At 50.0% G+C, this 14,551-nt stretch overlaps 1 protein-coding gene across 5 annotated transcripts in view; it reads left to right on the plus strand.

The window, feature by feature from the left end:
- The window catches only part of MYH14 (myosin heavy chain 14), an 89,464-nt gene that overhangs the window by 40,999 nt on the left and 33,914 nt on the right, over positions 1–14,551 (plus strand). For all 5 annotated transcript variants that reach the window (XM_047790155.1, XM_047790158.1, XM_047790156.1 and 2 more), the window contains 6 exons: positions 3,790–3,977; positions 7,454–7,575; positions 8,812–8,881; positions 10,168–10,328; positions 11,495–11,603; positions 13,637–13,768. In XM_047790155.1, coding sequence (XP_047646111.1) covers positions 3,790–3,977; positions 7,454–7,575; positions 8,812–8,881; positions 10,168–10,328; positions 11,495–11,603; positions 13,637–13,768 — 782 coding nt within the window. The remainder of the gene's footprint in view (positions 1–3,789; positions 3,978–7,453; positions 7,576–8,811; positions 8,882–10,167; positions 10,329–11,494; positions 11,604–13,636; positions 13,769–14,551) is intronic.

Here is a 14,551-nt window from a genome sequence, read left to right on the forward strand (position 1 = left end):
CCTTTTAAAAAACAAGAGATTCAACTGCAAAAGATTAATTAATAACAAGAGAACTCAGAAGGGTGGTGTTTTAAAGGTTAGTCAAGCTTTGCTTTCTTTTTCTTTTTCTTTGCTTTGTAGGGCCACACCTGCGGCAGATGGAAGTTTGGAGGCTAGGAGTCGAATCAGAGCTGTAGCCGCTGGCCTACACCACAGCCACAGCAAGGCCAGATCCAAGCTGCGTCTGTAGCCTACACCACAGCTCATGGCAACACTGGATCCTTAACCCACTGAGCAAGGCCAGGGATCGAACCAGAGTCCTCATGGATGCTAGTCGGGCTCATTATCACTGAGCCATGATGGGAAGTGCCAGGCTTTGCTTTCTTTGCTCTCCACCTTAGCAAGCTTCAGGGGTCCAGGGAAGAAAAAAGGAGTAAAAACCAAGGTATAGTTTTGGAGTTTTCCTGCTCCAACAATGCCCGTGTGAGTTTAGCCATCAATCTTTTCAGACTGACGTTCCTAAGAGGCGGGCAGAAAAGCCCTGTCTACACTGCCCCCCATCCTTAGAGGCAGTTTGAGAGATGGTTTCATAAAACTGGCAGAACCAGCACCTTGGTTTTTCCTGAATCTGGGTTTCCAGAATCTATCAGTTTGCCTTCATCTTTTATTGAAGTGAAAAGCATGGTAGTAGAAGTGTCAGTCCACACAATTAGACAAGAGAACAAATAAGCAGGATAAGCTATTCCCACTACAAACTCACAGAGAGGACACAGGGTACCTTGAGCTCGTGAGCTGATTTCAGACAGAGATGTGATGTCAGGGTGTCTCGCATAGTTTACACAAGGGGGATCGCAAAGCAGTGCTGATGTTTAGAAACAGAACAGATTCTGCTGCGGGTCCCCTCCTTCAGGCTGAACATCTCCCCTCCAACTTCTTTAGAATCTGTGCCCCACTCACGGACACATGCCACGCCCTGTATATTGCATGGCTCTCAAAGGGTCCCAAGAGAAAAAGTGCCAACAACAAAGCTTCTTGAGTCCTTGACTGGAACCTGGCACAGTGTTGCTTCCTCCACAGTTCTGAGCAGAGCAAGTCACCAGGCCAGCCCAGATCCGAGGAGCCGCAAGTCACCGAGAGCAGTAGCGAAGTGGGGCCACTTTAGCATCAATCTCTACTACAGCTGCTTTGAGCCCAGAATTGGCATCCTGACAGCCCAGAGTTGGGTGCCCAGCTGGCCCCAGGGAAAAGGCAAATGAGATAAACTTTCTTCAGAGAGGCAAACATAATAATCTGGCTGGAAGCCTTGAGATAGTCCTTGAGCTTCCTGGCAGCCAGGGCAAAAAGGGATACCTAATAAAACAGATACAGGCTCAACCTCTAGGGAGAGCATTAAGCCCTTGGCATTGCATTCTCAGGACATTCATTCCTTCGGCCCACATTGGTGCCCTCAGTGGTTGACACAAAGGTGAATAGGACAGTCTCCCTGACTTTAAAAGTTCATGGCCAGGGAGTACCCTTCATGGCTCAGCGGTTAATGAACCCAACTAGGATCCATGAAGGATGTGGATTTGATCCCTGGCCTCACTCAGTGAGTTAAGGATCCAGCATTGCCATGAGCTGTGGTGTAGGTCACAGAAGTGTCTCAGATCCTGTGCTGCTGTGGCTGTGCTGTAGGCCGGCAGCTGCTGCTCCGATTTGACCTCTAGCCTGGGAACTTCCATATGCTGCAGGTGCAGCCCTAACAAGCAAAAAAAAAAAAAAAAAGAAAGTTCATGGCCAGGAGTTCCCTCGTGGCTTAGCAGGTTAAGGACCTGCTGTTGTCACTTCTTCAGCTTGGGTCACTGCTATGGCACAGGTTCAATCCCTGGCCGGGGAACTTCCGCATGCTTCAGATTTAGCCAAAAAAAGAAAAAAGCAAACGTTCACAGCCAATGTCAGTTTTCCCCTCCTGCTTTGCTCTGTGCTGTTGACTAATAACCTTCTCTTCTTTTTTCCTTCTTGCCATCTTTTGTCTCCTCTCCTCTCATGCTGCTCCCTTCACACCTCCCACCCCATCTCCCTGCCTCTCCTCACATCTGTGCTCACCCCCCAGAACATGGGGGCTTGCAACCGTTCTCTTTCCTTGGCTCCTTCCCACCGTCGCCCCAAGGATCTTCAGGGAGGCGCAGCTCCGCCACTTCTCCGTCAGGGGGTGGGCTGTTGCTGTGCATCAATGGGTGAGATTTCCTGGACGATGAGGGTGGGCCCTTTGGACCGGGAACCTGGTCTTGAACATCTGGCCCCTTTTCTCGCCACGCAGAGGTCTTTCCCTCTTCCTTTCCTCCTTGGTCGGCTCCCTCGGCAGTTTCCAGACTTTGTAACAGCATCACACCTTCTTCTAACTTAAACTGCATGCAGCCATGCGGGCAGCTGTGACAGTGTCGGCGGCATGAATTGAGCACATACTGCATGCTGCGTGCACCAAGCAAAGCCCTTTTACCCCTATTAACACATGGAATTGGCCGAACAACTCGCCCAGGCAGGTGTTCGTACTCCTACCCCTGTTGTACAGACGAGGACGTGGAAGCACAGAGAGGTTAAGTCACCTGCCTGAGGTCACACAGCTGGTCAGGGACAGAGCAGGGATTTGAACCCAGAGCCTCCACTCTTACCTGTGCTATAGGAACTTGATAAGTGGTAACTGTCATTTGGATAAGATGGTGATGGGCGGGAGACTTGAACCTGGGGAGGGAAAAGGCCGAGTCTGAGCCCCCACTGGGCCCCAAGCTCCGCCCTCAGAGCGAGTTATCTGGTTGACCCCAATGACCCTCCTGCTTGGGGACGGCAAGGTCATCAGATTGTGCCCCAGCTGCAGGTTCCTGAGAAACACCATCAGATGACAAGAGAGAAACGAAGTTGCCATGAACTCGGGCCTTTCTGGGTAAATGGTGACTGGGGAGGCAGTTTGCCTCGTTTTTTTTTTTTTTTCTTTTCCTTTAAAAAAAAATTTTTTTTGGCCTCATTTTAAATATTGTAAGAAAGTCAGTGTTTCATACATTTTTAAGTGTGACACTGTTTTTAGTTCCTAAAACACAGCTGTGGTTCTTGCCCTTCTCCCTCTCTGTGCCTCGCTTTCCTCATCTACAGAATGGGAACAATTTTTGTTTCTTTTTAGGGCCGCACCCGCGGCATATGGAGGCTCCCAGGCTAGGGATTGAATCAGAGCTCCAGCTGCTGGCCTACCCCACAGCCACAGCAACACGGGATACGAGCTGCATCTGTGACCTACACCACAGCTCACAGCAATGCCAGATCCTTAACCCACTGAGCAAGGCCAGGGATCGAACCCACATCCTCATGGATACCAGTCGGGTTCTTAACCCGGTGAGCCACAATGGGAACCCCAGGAACGATTTTTCTAGGCTTATAAATAAGCCAACATATGTCAAGAGCTTTGAGCAGTGCCTGGCAGAGAGTAAGGGCCAGGTAAGCATTTGCTGTCCGCAGCAGCAGCATCTGCTGATCAGGAAAATGGAGAAAGAAGGGTCAGAGGCCAGGGTTTGAGAGGATTCATGCTGCCTGGGTTCAAATCCTGGATCTTCAGATCATAAGCTGTGTGGCCTCAGGCACTGTCTTCCTTCTTTCTGAATCTCAGTTTGCCCGTCAGTCCAGTGGGCTGATAATCCCAACCTTACTAGGCTGTGAGAGGTATTTCATATGTAAAGTGTCGGGTCCTATAAATGAGAAGATCCTTGACCTTTGGCTAACCCGGCCCCTTCGGACTGACCCCTGCCTCTCTTGTGTCTCTCCATGGCTTCCCTCCTCCCATAGTGGAGGGCATCGTGGGGCTGGAGCAGGTGAGCAGCCTTGGAGAAGGCCCACCCGGCGGCCGCCCCCGGCGGGGCATGTTCCGGACTGTGGGACAGCTCTACAAGGAGTCCCTGAGCCGCCTTATGGCCACACTCAGCAACACCAACCCCAGCTTCGTCCGCTGTATCGTCCCCAACCACGAGAAGCGGGTGAGTGGCCTGGCCAGGGCGGGAAGACTGCTCGGGGTGCGGGTGGAGCCTCTGGACGTGGTCAGAATCCTGTCTAGTCCCCGGCCCAGTTCCAACTGGCTCTGTGACCTTGAGTAAGTTGCTTTCCATCCCATGATTAAATGTCCTTTTAGGAGAATTCATTCATTCATTTCTGGGACTTACATTTTATTTACTTAACTTATTTTTTGGCCACCCCCGCGGTATGCGGAAGTTCCCAGGCCAGGGATCAATCCTGTGGCACAGCAGTGACCTGAGCCACATCAGTGACAATGCTGGATCCTTAACTGCTGGCCAGCAGGGAACTCTGGGACTTACATTTTATTGAGCACCTACTCCATGCTAGGTAGTAGGGACATATTAGAGAGAAAAGAACAGCCAACCCCTATTCTCATAGCTAATGGGGAGCACGGATGTTTAACCTCCCACGATGACTGTGCCACTGAATTTGTGGGAGTGGCGAGTATCACATCAGAGTTGATCTACTCAGCGAAGTCAGGGAGGGCTTCCTGGCAGAGGTGAGGTCTGAGCCCCAACGAAGAAGTAGTATTCCAAGCAGAGAACAACTCGTGCAAAAGCCCAGGGGTCGGTCAGAGCGTGGAAGGTGCACGGGATGGAAAGAAGGCTGGAGCCTGGGGTGTCATGTAGGGGCGGGAAGACCACCCCTGGACTCCTAGGCCACCCCAAGGTTTTCTTATTGGGAACATCAGAGAATAGGTCCTATAGAATCAGGTGGAAAATGACACTATGAAATTCTGTGCCTGGGGCTTACACTGTCTTCAGAAAGTAGGAGCTGTGGTTATTGGGTAAGTGGACCTGTGTGTGTGTGTGTGTGTGTGTGTGTGTGTGTGCGTGCGTGTCTCCTCATGTCTGTAAATTCCATATTTTATCAAGCCTAACACACTTTAGCATCTCTAAAGTTGGCATGTGGCTTACATTCAGTGGCCGGTCCGAGTTCAATTGATGAGGGTTTTTCTTCTTTGAAGCTGTATCAGAGAACAGCATGTTTACGGTGGCTGGTGGCTTATATTTGATGAAATACAACCACTCTTCCCCAGAACCCTGGTCCTTTGACGTGGAGAAGGGTGCTTAGAGCCTCAGATCCCAGTGCTGGATGTGCTCAGTGGTATCAGGGTGTCACTTCCAGGACCTCCCAGGACATAGAGCCGTGTCTATACACACGAATGTGCGTGCCTGCATACACACATGCACACACATGTATACACATATTTACAATCTATATTTATTTCTGTAACTTTATATTGAAAACCCTGAGTTCACACGGGTATGTCACATTCTAGTCCAATGTCTCTTTTTAGCAACAGTGAGAAACCTGGCTCCTGTGCTATATCACACATGTACTAGCTTTCGGTCTCCTTTTATGTCGTCAATCTCCTGACCTCGCTGGGCATTTCCCCCACCCAAGCCTGCCAAATGCCTTTATTTTTTTCCCAGCCATGGCAAGCAGGGTTTTTAAGCTTGATGTGGGATCTCAGTTCCCAGACCAGGGATTGAATCTGGGCTGCAGTGGTGAAACCACCAAGTCCTAACCACTAGACTACCAGGGAACTCCCCCAAATGTCTTATTCAAGGATAGAATGGAAGAAGGAGGGAAGGAAGGAAGGAGGGAAGGAGAAGAACTGAATGTTATTGTGAGACCATCCTCTATATTATTTCCAGTTTCTAGCTATTTTCAGTCATTTCCTTGGGGCTCTTTTGATTGCGAGAGAGTCACTAAGATGGCTTAAGCAAAAGTGAGAATGAATAGATTCACATAATTGAAAATTCCACAATCAGCTTCAGGTATAGCTGGATCCAGATGCTCAGATGGTGATGTCAGGAATTTTTTTTTTCCCTTGCTAGACTCTGGTTTCTTTTTTCTTTTCTTTTTTTGGCCACACCCATGGCATGTGGAATTCCCAGGCTGGGGATTGAACCCAAACCACTGCAGTGACCATGGTGGACCCTTAATCCACTGAGCCACCAGAGAACTCCTAGGCTCTGCTTCTCTATATATTATCTTCTCTCTGAGGGATCGCTTCTTTCTCAGGGGAGGCAAGGCAGCCACCAGTGGTTCCAGACTTTCATTCTTTCCATTCAGCAACTCTAGGGGAAACAGAGAGCCTCTTGCAGCATGGCTCTAGCAAAAGTCCCAGGGCTGCCTCTCATTGGCCCAGGATGGTGCTGTGCCCACCCCTGAACCAGACTGATTGGCTTGGCCTGAGTCACATGACTATATCCAGTGCCAAGAAGAGGTCAATCCCAGCCACTCGTGGACTGAGAGCCTAGGGGGAGGGATATCGCCCTCTCACTCACACTATGGAAGCATTATTACCCAGGAATAGGGAACATACAATAGTCATAAATAAGCAGAAACTCCCTTTTTTCTGGGACATAAACATTCTGAGGACAAGGGGGTTTATCTCCGTTATCACCTCTGAGTCCCCAATGCCTAGGAAACAGTGTATGGCTGTTTGTTAAATATATAATGAATGAATAAATACAAGACATATATGCTTAGATAGCCCTTGAAAAAGATCCAGAAAGGTGAGTGTCATATTTTAATACCTCCCACTTCCCGCACCAAGATTCATATTCTGCCCAGGGCTGGGGCTGGGGCATTGGTTTCGGCTTTTGGTTTTTTTAAGCGTGCAAGGGGAGGAGTTCCCTGGTGGCCTAGCAGTTAAGGATTCAGGGTCATCACTGCTGTGGCTCGGGTTCCATTCCTGGCAGCGGACCTTCTGCATGCCCAAAACAAACAAACAAAAACACCATGCGAGTGGATGCCAGTGGGTAGCCAGGGTTGAGAACAACTGATCTAGAAGGTTCAACGAAAAACTGGGTGTTGTGTTGACTACTCTGGGGACTTGGGCAAGGCAAGAGTTGTCTTTCAGAATGTATAATTTTTTTTTTACTATGTTTATTTATTTATTTATTTATTTTTAAATTTTTTTTTTAATTTAGTTGTTGTTGTTGTTGCTATTTCTTGGGCTGCTCCCGCGGCATATGGAGGTTCCCAGGCTAGGGGTTGAATCGGAACTGTAGCCACCGGCCTACGCCAGAGCCACAGCAAGGCGGGATCCGAGCCGCGTCTGCAACCTACACCACAGCTCACGGCAACGCCGGATCGTTAACCCACTGAGCAAGGGCAGGGACCGAACCCGCAACCTCATGGTTCCTAGTTGGATTCGTTAACCACTGCGCCACGACCGGAACGCCCAGAATGTATAATTTGAGTGTTTTGTACTGTTTAATTTTTACCATTTGTGTATTACTTTTGGGGGAAAAAAGCAAGTAAAAGAAAGACAAGTCAACGAAATTTACCTATTCAAAAGAACGTCGTCTGGGCGTCGTTCGGAGGCCCGCTTCCTAGACTGTGTTCCGCTGACGGCGGTCGTCCCATGGCGGCGCCCCCGTGTGGCCGCCCCTGACCTCGCGCGTCTCCCTGCTCTCCGCAGGCGGGGAAGCTGGAGCCCCGGCTGGTGCTGGACCAGCTGCGCTGTAACGGCGTCCTGGAGGGCATCCGCATCTGTCGCCAGGGCTTTCCCAACCGCATCCTCTTCCAGGAGTTCCGGCAGCGGTGAGAGGCACGGGGTGCGGCGGGGCTCGGGGTTCGGAAGCCTGCACACCTGCGTGCGAAGCCCCTCCCACTGCTAGTCTGGGCGCCGAGGAGGGGGAGGCGGGGCCTGCGGTTTCCTACTTGAGAGTGTGGCCTGGGGACCAGCAGCCTGTGCGTCACCCGCAGCTTGTTAGGGAAGCACATTTCAGGCCGCATCTGACCCGCTGAATTAGGATCTGCATTTTAACAAGATGCCTGGCTTCGCTTTGCTCTACACCTGACACTCATACGGCATCGTAAGTCCACTACGCGTCAATAAAATAAAGTTAAAAATTAAAAGAGATCCTTGGTGACTGAGCAGCTGATACAGATATACACAGGGTTCTCAAACACCGGTCATAACATATAGTATATTAATATATGACATTAATAGATTATAGGTAAGTGTGTATATATGCATATGTATATCATATGCATTATTTTTTAAATGAAATGTCAGGATCCAGGGAGAGGGCACAGCAGGGGAAAGGCTCTGAGGACAGACACATTGTGTTTGTGAAATGCACTTTTAAAATTCTGAGTTGTGGGAGTTCCTGCCGTGGCTCAGTGGTTAATGAATCTGACTAGGAACCATGAGGTTGCAGGTTCAGTCCCTGGCCTTGCTCAGCAGGTTAAGGATCCAGCATTGCTGTGAGCTGTGGTGTAGGTCGCAGATGTGGCTCGGATCCTGGGTTGCTGTGGCTTTGGCGTAGGCGGGTGGCTACAGCTCCGATCGGACCCCTAGCCTGGGAACCTCCATATGCCATGTGAGTGGCCCAAGAAATGGCAAAAAGACAAAAATAATAGTAATAATAATAATAAAAAATAAAATTCTGAGTTGCACAGAGAAATGTAAAAGAAACAGCTATGTAGCTTAGAACCAAACCCATAATAAGTTCAAAAGCATCAGCCACTCTCTGTTATTCTCACACTTCCATTCTGAGACCCACCTTTGTTTTACGTCTCAATGGCAAATGGCATTGGTGTCATAAAATGCTTGTAATCAGACATGGTAAATGTCCAAGGACTGGCCGCTTTTATTGTCACTGTTGCCTTTGGTGGTGGTATGAATGCTCTCAGCTTGGTGTGTGGCCCTCGGTAATATGTGACTGCTTTTCTTCCCTTTCCTATTGTCATTGTCGTTGCTGTTTGTTACTCTGAGCCCAGTGCCTGGCCGTAGTGACAGTTTGCTGTTACTCCTCACCCCACCCGCTGCAGGTACGAGATCCTGACACCCAATGCCATCCCCAAGGGCTTTATGGATGGGAAGCAGGCCTGTGAGAAGATGGTGAGTGTGGGTTGGAGGCTTGGGGGGGTTTGAGGGTGTGTGTGTGTGTGTGCACTCACACAGGCGTGTGCACAGTCCTAAAATGGTAGAGGAGGGGATCTGGGACCTCCCCTCTCATCACTTGCCCGAGTCCAGCTCCAGCAGCCAGGGTGTTCCGGCGGGGATGGAAGGTGTCGGCAGATGCACATGGAGACAGCCTCTTTGTCCCTTTTTTCAGGGCGCTGGACTGCTCCAATTTTATTAGCATAGGTAGCAGTTTATATAGACAGCTTAATTGTAACTTACATCACAGTGCTTAAATCATATTTTTAAAGGTTAAACTTTCAGATTACACCATACAGTAGATATACATTGTGTTCTAAGGGTCTTTATTAAAACTAATGGATACAATACATCATGTAAAACTATAATGGGTACAAAACAGCATGTGGAAAAAACATTATATGAAAATAAGGCGATTCGGTACAAAACGTTTTGTGGTTACCCTTAGCAAGCACCACCCGTTATTGTTTTAAGCTAATCTTTAACAACTGGGAAGGTCACAAGCACAAGAATTTGACATTTACAAAAATTCATTTTTTAGATTAAAGCTTGGGGTGCTAACGTCAAAGCGTTATGGTCAGGGGACAGTATGAGAAAATATTTTTTATATCAAAGCAACTTAATTTCCTAAAACTTAAAAGCCTCCTACAAAATTCATTAAAAGCAAGATTATTATTATGTTTTTCCATCAAGAATAATGTATGTCTAACCTGTTCTAACCTATCGCACATTCCACAATGACCTAACTCTAAAACCTATTCTTACTTGTAACAAACCAATGAACACTTTGTTTTTACCTACATTAGATCTGAATGGGGGAATTCCAAGGTGAAGCTCTTCTTATTTTATTACTGTTCCAAATTTTTGTTGTTCCAATTTTATTGAGTCACAAAACGATATAGGAAAATAACAAAGAATAACAAACAAATAACAGGAAAGACTGAATAATAAGTAAATAACAGAAAAGACTGATTTTTTTTTCCAAGAAGCAATTTTTATTCTTGCACTGTTGTGCAAAGCCTTTATTTTGTTATTGTTGCCGTTGTTGTCAGGTTGGCAGGTGAGCCTCATTGTTTTTAGAACTTGCCCTCGGAGCTGTGCCGCCGGGCAAGCCCTTTTCCCTATTTCTAAACCTGCCTTCGGAACTGTGCCGTCAGGCTAGTTCCCTTCCTCGTCCTCCTGTATCTCCTTGGCTCCCTGCAATCACTGCTCTTCCTCATTAACCCCTTTCCCACTCCTCACAGATCCAGGCCCTGGAATTGGATCCCAACCTCTACCGTGTGGGACAGAGCAAGATCTTTTTCCGCGCTGGGGTTCTGGCCCAGCTGGAAGAGGAGCGAGACCTGAAGGTCACGGATATTATCGTGTCTTTCCAGGCAGCTGCTCGGGGATACCTGGCTCGCAAGTGGGTCTCCACACTATTTCTTGGGGTCACATTGTCTGAGGCTGGTGCAGGGAGGGGTTGACCAGATGGCCCCAGAGGCTGGTGCAGGGAAGGGTTGACCAGTTGGCTGCAAATGTCAGGCCCTCCAAGTTGGTAGAAGGGCTGAGAAATAGAGGATGGAGCCACTAGAGGCCCAAGTGTCTTGGTTCTACAGTCCCCGAAGTTCCTGTAAGCCAGAGCAATGCTGGGGACACAGAGAGAAGCTAGACTTAGCCATAGGGAGACGACCCATCCCAGCTTGCCTGGGACTGGAGGTTTCCCAGGATGCATGATGTCTTTTTTGCTTTTTAGTGCCACACCTGTGGCATATGGAGGTTCCCAGGCTGGGGGTCCAATCAGAGCTGTAGCTGCCAGCCAACACCACAGCCACAGTAATGTGGGATCCGAGCCTTGTCTGTGACCTACACCACAGCTCATAGCAATGCCTTGTCCTTAACTACTGAGCAAGGCCAGGGATCGAACCTGCAACCTCATGGTTCCTAGTCAGATTCGTTATCCACTTAGCCATGATGGGAACTCTATGGATGCCTGATTTCCTGTGTTGAAATGGAGAAAGCCCAGGCTAAGCAGGTAAAGGGGGTCACCCTAGTAGCCAGTACCTCTAAGGACTCCAGTGCAGAAGGAGAGATGCACATCCACACGAAATGTCACAGGCCAAGGAGAGAATGTGGGGACTTTGTGGAAAAGTCTCCCTCCCCCTTTGAACTGGCCCAGAGGAGGGATAAGAGAATAAAGGATTCCCCGAATGCTAGGCAGAGGGGCAGGGACCTGCCCAGGGGTGCTAGGGAGCCATGGAATGGGTGGGTCAGCCGTGGGCCTAGGAAGACCCCCCTGGAGGCACGTCAGGGATGCCCTGGAAGCTGGAGCAAGGGTCCAGGTGGCGTAAGATGAGGTCTGAACTGGGGCTGGGGCTGTGGGGACAGAGAGGAGGGGACAGGGCAGAGAGAATCAAGGGCAAGACCAAAGGATGTTACGAAACAAGATCTACAGATACCAGAACAGTGTCCGCCCCCAGCAGGCATGTCATAGTGGTTGACTAATTGGAGAGAGCTGTGCTTCCTTTCTAAGGGGACAAGGCCTGGAGGGGCCAAGCCTCCACTCCCCCACCCGCCCATCTTCCCACCCAGGGCTTTCCAGAAGCGGCAGCAGCAGCAGAGTGCCCTGAGGGTGATGCAGCGGAACTGTGCAGCTTACCTCAAGCTGAGACACTGGCAGTGGTGGCGGCTCTTCATCAAGGTGAGGACACCTGGAGAGCTGGCCTGAGTGGTGATGGGATGGGACCTTGGGGTTAGGTCTGCTTGGGGCAAGTGACTTCCCTGGTTTGGCCGTCAGTGTTCTGCATCTGTAAAATGGGACTAATCAGCCCAACTTTTGTCCATCAGAATTCTTGAGGTAACAAGTGACCAAAAATCAGACTCAAACTAACATAGATAAAAGATAGGGGACAGCTTTAGGTGCAGCTGGATCCAGGGTTGAGTTGGGGGTACCTCAGACCCCCAAGATTCAATGATTCACTGGAAGGACTCAGAACTTAGAACAGCTATCACACTCATGGTTATGGTTTATAACACTGAGAGGATGGAGATTGAATTCAGCAAAGGTAGGGAGTTCCCTTGTGGCGCAGTAAGTTAAGGATCCAGGGTTGTCACTGCAATGGTGTGGGTTCAGTCACTGGCCCAGGAACTTACACATGCCTTGGGTGCAGTGAAAAACAAAACCAAAGACAAGTGCACAGGGGAGAGCCCAGGAGAGACCAGGCACCAGCTTCCATTGTCCCCTCCCAGTAGAATCATACAGATACTGCTTAATTCTTTCAGAAATGTGTGTGATGACACATATGTGATATTGCCAACCAAGCAAGCTCACCCAGGCCTTAGCGTCCAGGGTTTTTGCAGGGAGTCAAAAAACCAGCTGACTGTCCATGTGCTTGACCTTAGTTACTCCAGCCCCTTCAGAGGTCAAGGTAAAGAAAGTCACCCTCATCAGGCAGGGTATTTCAAGAGTTCTTGGTTTTGCGGGGGCTTTTTTGACCATGTATGTAGCATGCAGATGTTCCCAGCCATGACAATGCCAGCTCCTTAACTCACTGAGCCACCAGGGAACTCCTTCAAGGGTTTAGATAAGATCTCCCAGGAGCCTGCCAAGGGCCAGTCCTTTCTTTGAAATGTGCTGGGTTGGAACAATGCAGATCTGCCGAGTTAACCCTTTGTGGTACAAGGGCCCAAAGTCCCCCAACGTTCCAGGCCTCCCATTTGTTCCTGTGTGGTGATCCCCAGCAGACTTTTCCCACGCAGGGGACACCAGCTCAGCCAGGGTGCTCTTTGCTTATCTCAGAGCTCCAGCCAGAGTCCCAAGTTTCACTCTCATGGGCTGGAGTCAGGTGACCATCCCAGAACCAGTCACGCCACATCAGATGAGCCAGGCGGGCATCACAGGGCTGCTCAAGGCACAGGGGCAGATCCAGGGGTGTGAGTTGGAGGCAGGGCAGTCCCCCAGGGGGAAGCTGGAGGGTAGAAAGGAGGAGATTTGGAGGCAAAAGCACAGCTCTTGGGAATTCCCATTGTAGCGCAGTGGAAACGAATCCAACTAGTATCCAAGAGGATGTGGGTTCCATCCATGGCCTCGCTCAGTGGGTCAGGGATCTGGTGTTGCTGTGAGCTGTGGTGTAGACCAGCAGCTGTAGCTCCTCCTATTCAGCCCGTAGCCTGGGAACTTCTATATGCTGTGGGTGCAACTCTAAAAAGACAAAAAAGAAAAAGAAAAAAAGATAATCAGACAGACATGAGCAAAGTGTATCCCACTTAGCCGGGGGAGGGTGGTTTTGTGAAGCTTTCATTTCTGTTATTCGTATGCGTGTGACACCTGTCACTCCCGCCTGAACCACACAGTGAAAAGTGCATCTCTCATTCTGGACTTTGGACCAAGGTCCAGTAGCTGGTCCAGTAGCAGTGGCCAGTGGGACTCGTATGCCCCAGGATCCTATAGCCAAAAAGGGACACGTTTATCGCTGCTTGTCACCGACCCCTGACTGATCCAGGCTCTTTTAACTTGGAAGTAGGGGCTGTCACCCTCCCCATTTTATAGATGAGGACACTAAGGCCCTTGGTCTCTAAGGTCACATGGCCAGTCGTGGAGGAGCTGGCGTGGGAACTGAGGAATGGGGTGCTGCTCAGAGTAGGAGCTCTTCTCTCCCGAGCCCGGTGGCGCTGGCGGAGCACCGTGGGAGCCAGCCCTGCACCACCCTCATCCTCCCCACCCCCCATCCCCAGGTGAAGCCACTGCTGCAGGTGACGCGGCAGGATGAGGTGCTGCAGGCGCGGGCTCAGGAACTGCAGAAAGTGCAGGAGCTGCAGCAGCAGAGTGCCCGCGAGGTGGGCGAGCTCCAGGGCCGGGTGGCACAGGTAAGAAGGGGCGGGGCCCCAGGGAGGGCGGGGCTTCCGGGCGAGCCGGGGCGGGGTAGGTTGGGGGCAGAGAGCGAGATTTACTGGGGCCAAGAAGAAATTTGCGACGTGTGATGTGGTGGATGGGTGAGATGCAGGGAGCAGGGGCCTGGGGAGTAGCCAGGGTATTGGGTGGGGTGGAGCAGGTTGCTGCTCAACGAAGATACTCAGGGGACTGGGCCGGCTAGGTGGCCAGGCTACCTTACTCAGGCCTAGGACTTTCATTGTTAATAAAGACCCCAGTGTTTCTGGTATCTTTGTTTTATTCTATTTTATTGTTTATTTTATTTTATTTTATTGGCCATGGTGTGCAGCGGTTTGATGTTGAATCTCAGTTCCCAGACCAGGGGTTGAACCCCGGCTGCAGCCGTGAAGGTGCCAAGTCCTAACCACTAGACCACCAGGGAACTCCCCTGGTATCTTTAAATAATGCTAAAGCAAACCCCTTTTTGAGCATTCTTCTGTTTGCTTTTTTCAGAATTATTTCCTCGGGTTAAATGTCTAGGCATAGGAGTGTAAATGCAATGTGAGATGATAGGAAGTCCTCTGTGGGGCTGTTTAGAGGATGGACTGGAGATGGACAACTGAGGTCAGGAGGCTGGAGAGAGAGTCCATCGGGAGAAGATGAGGCCCAAGCCCGTCAGGGTTATGGGGGACAGAATGGGGGGATGTGGGAGAGATGGAGCGGGGAGCTAATGAGCTGATGGGAGAGGTGAGGGAGAGGGAGATACCCAGGGCTCTGAC

This window comes from Phacochoerus africanus, chromosome 8 (assembly GCF_016906955.1).
Source record: "Phacochoerus africanus isolate WHEZ1 chromosome 8, ROS_Pafr_v1, whole genome shotgun sequence".
NCBI lineage: Eukaryota > Metazoa > Chordata > Mammalia > Artiodactyla > Suidae > Phacochoerus > Phacochoerus africanus.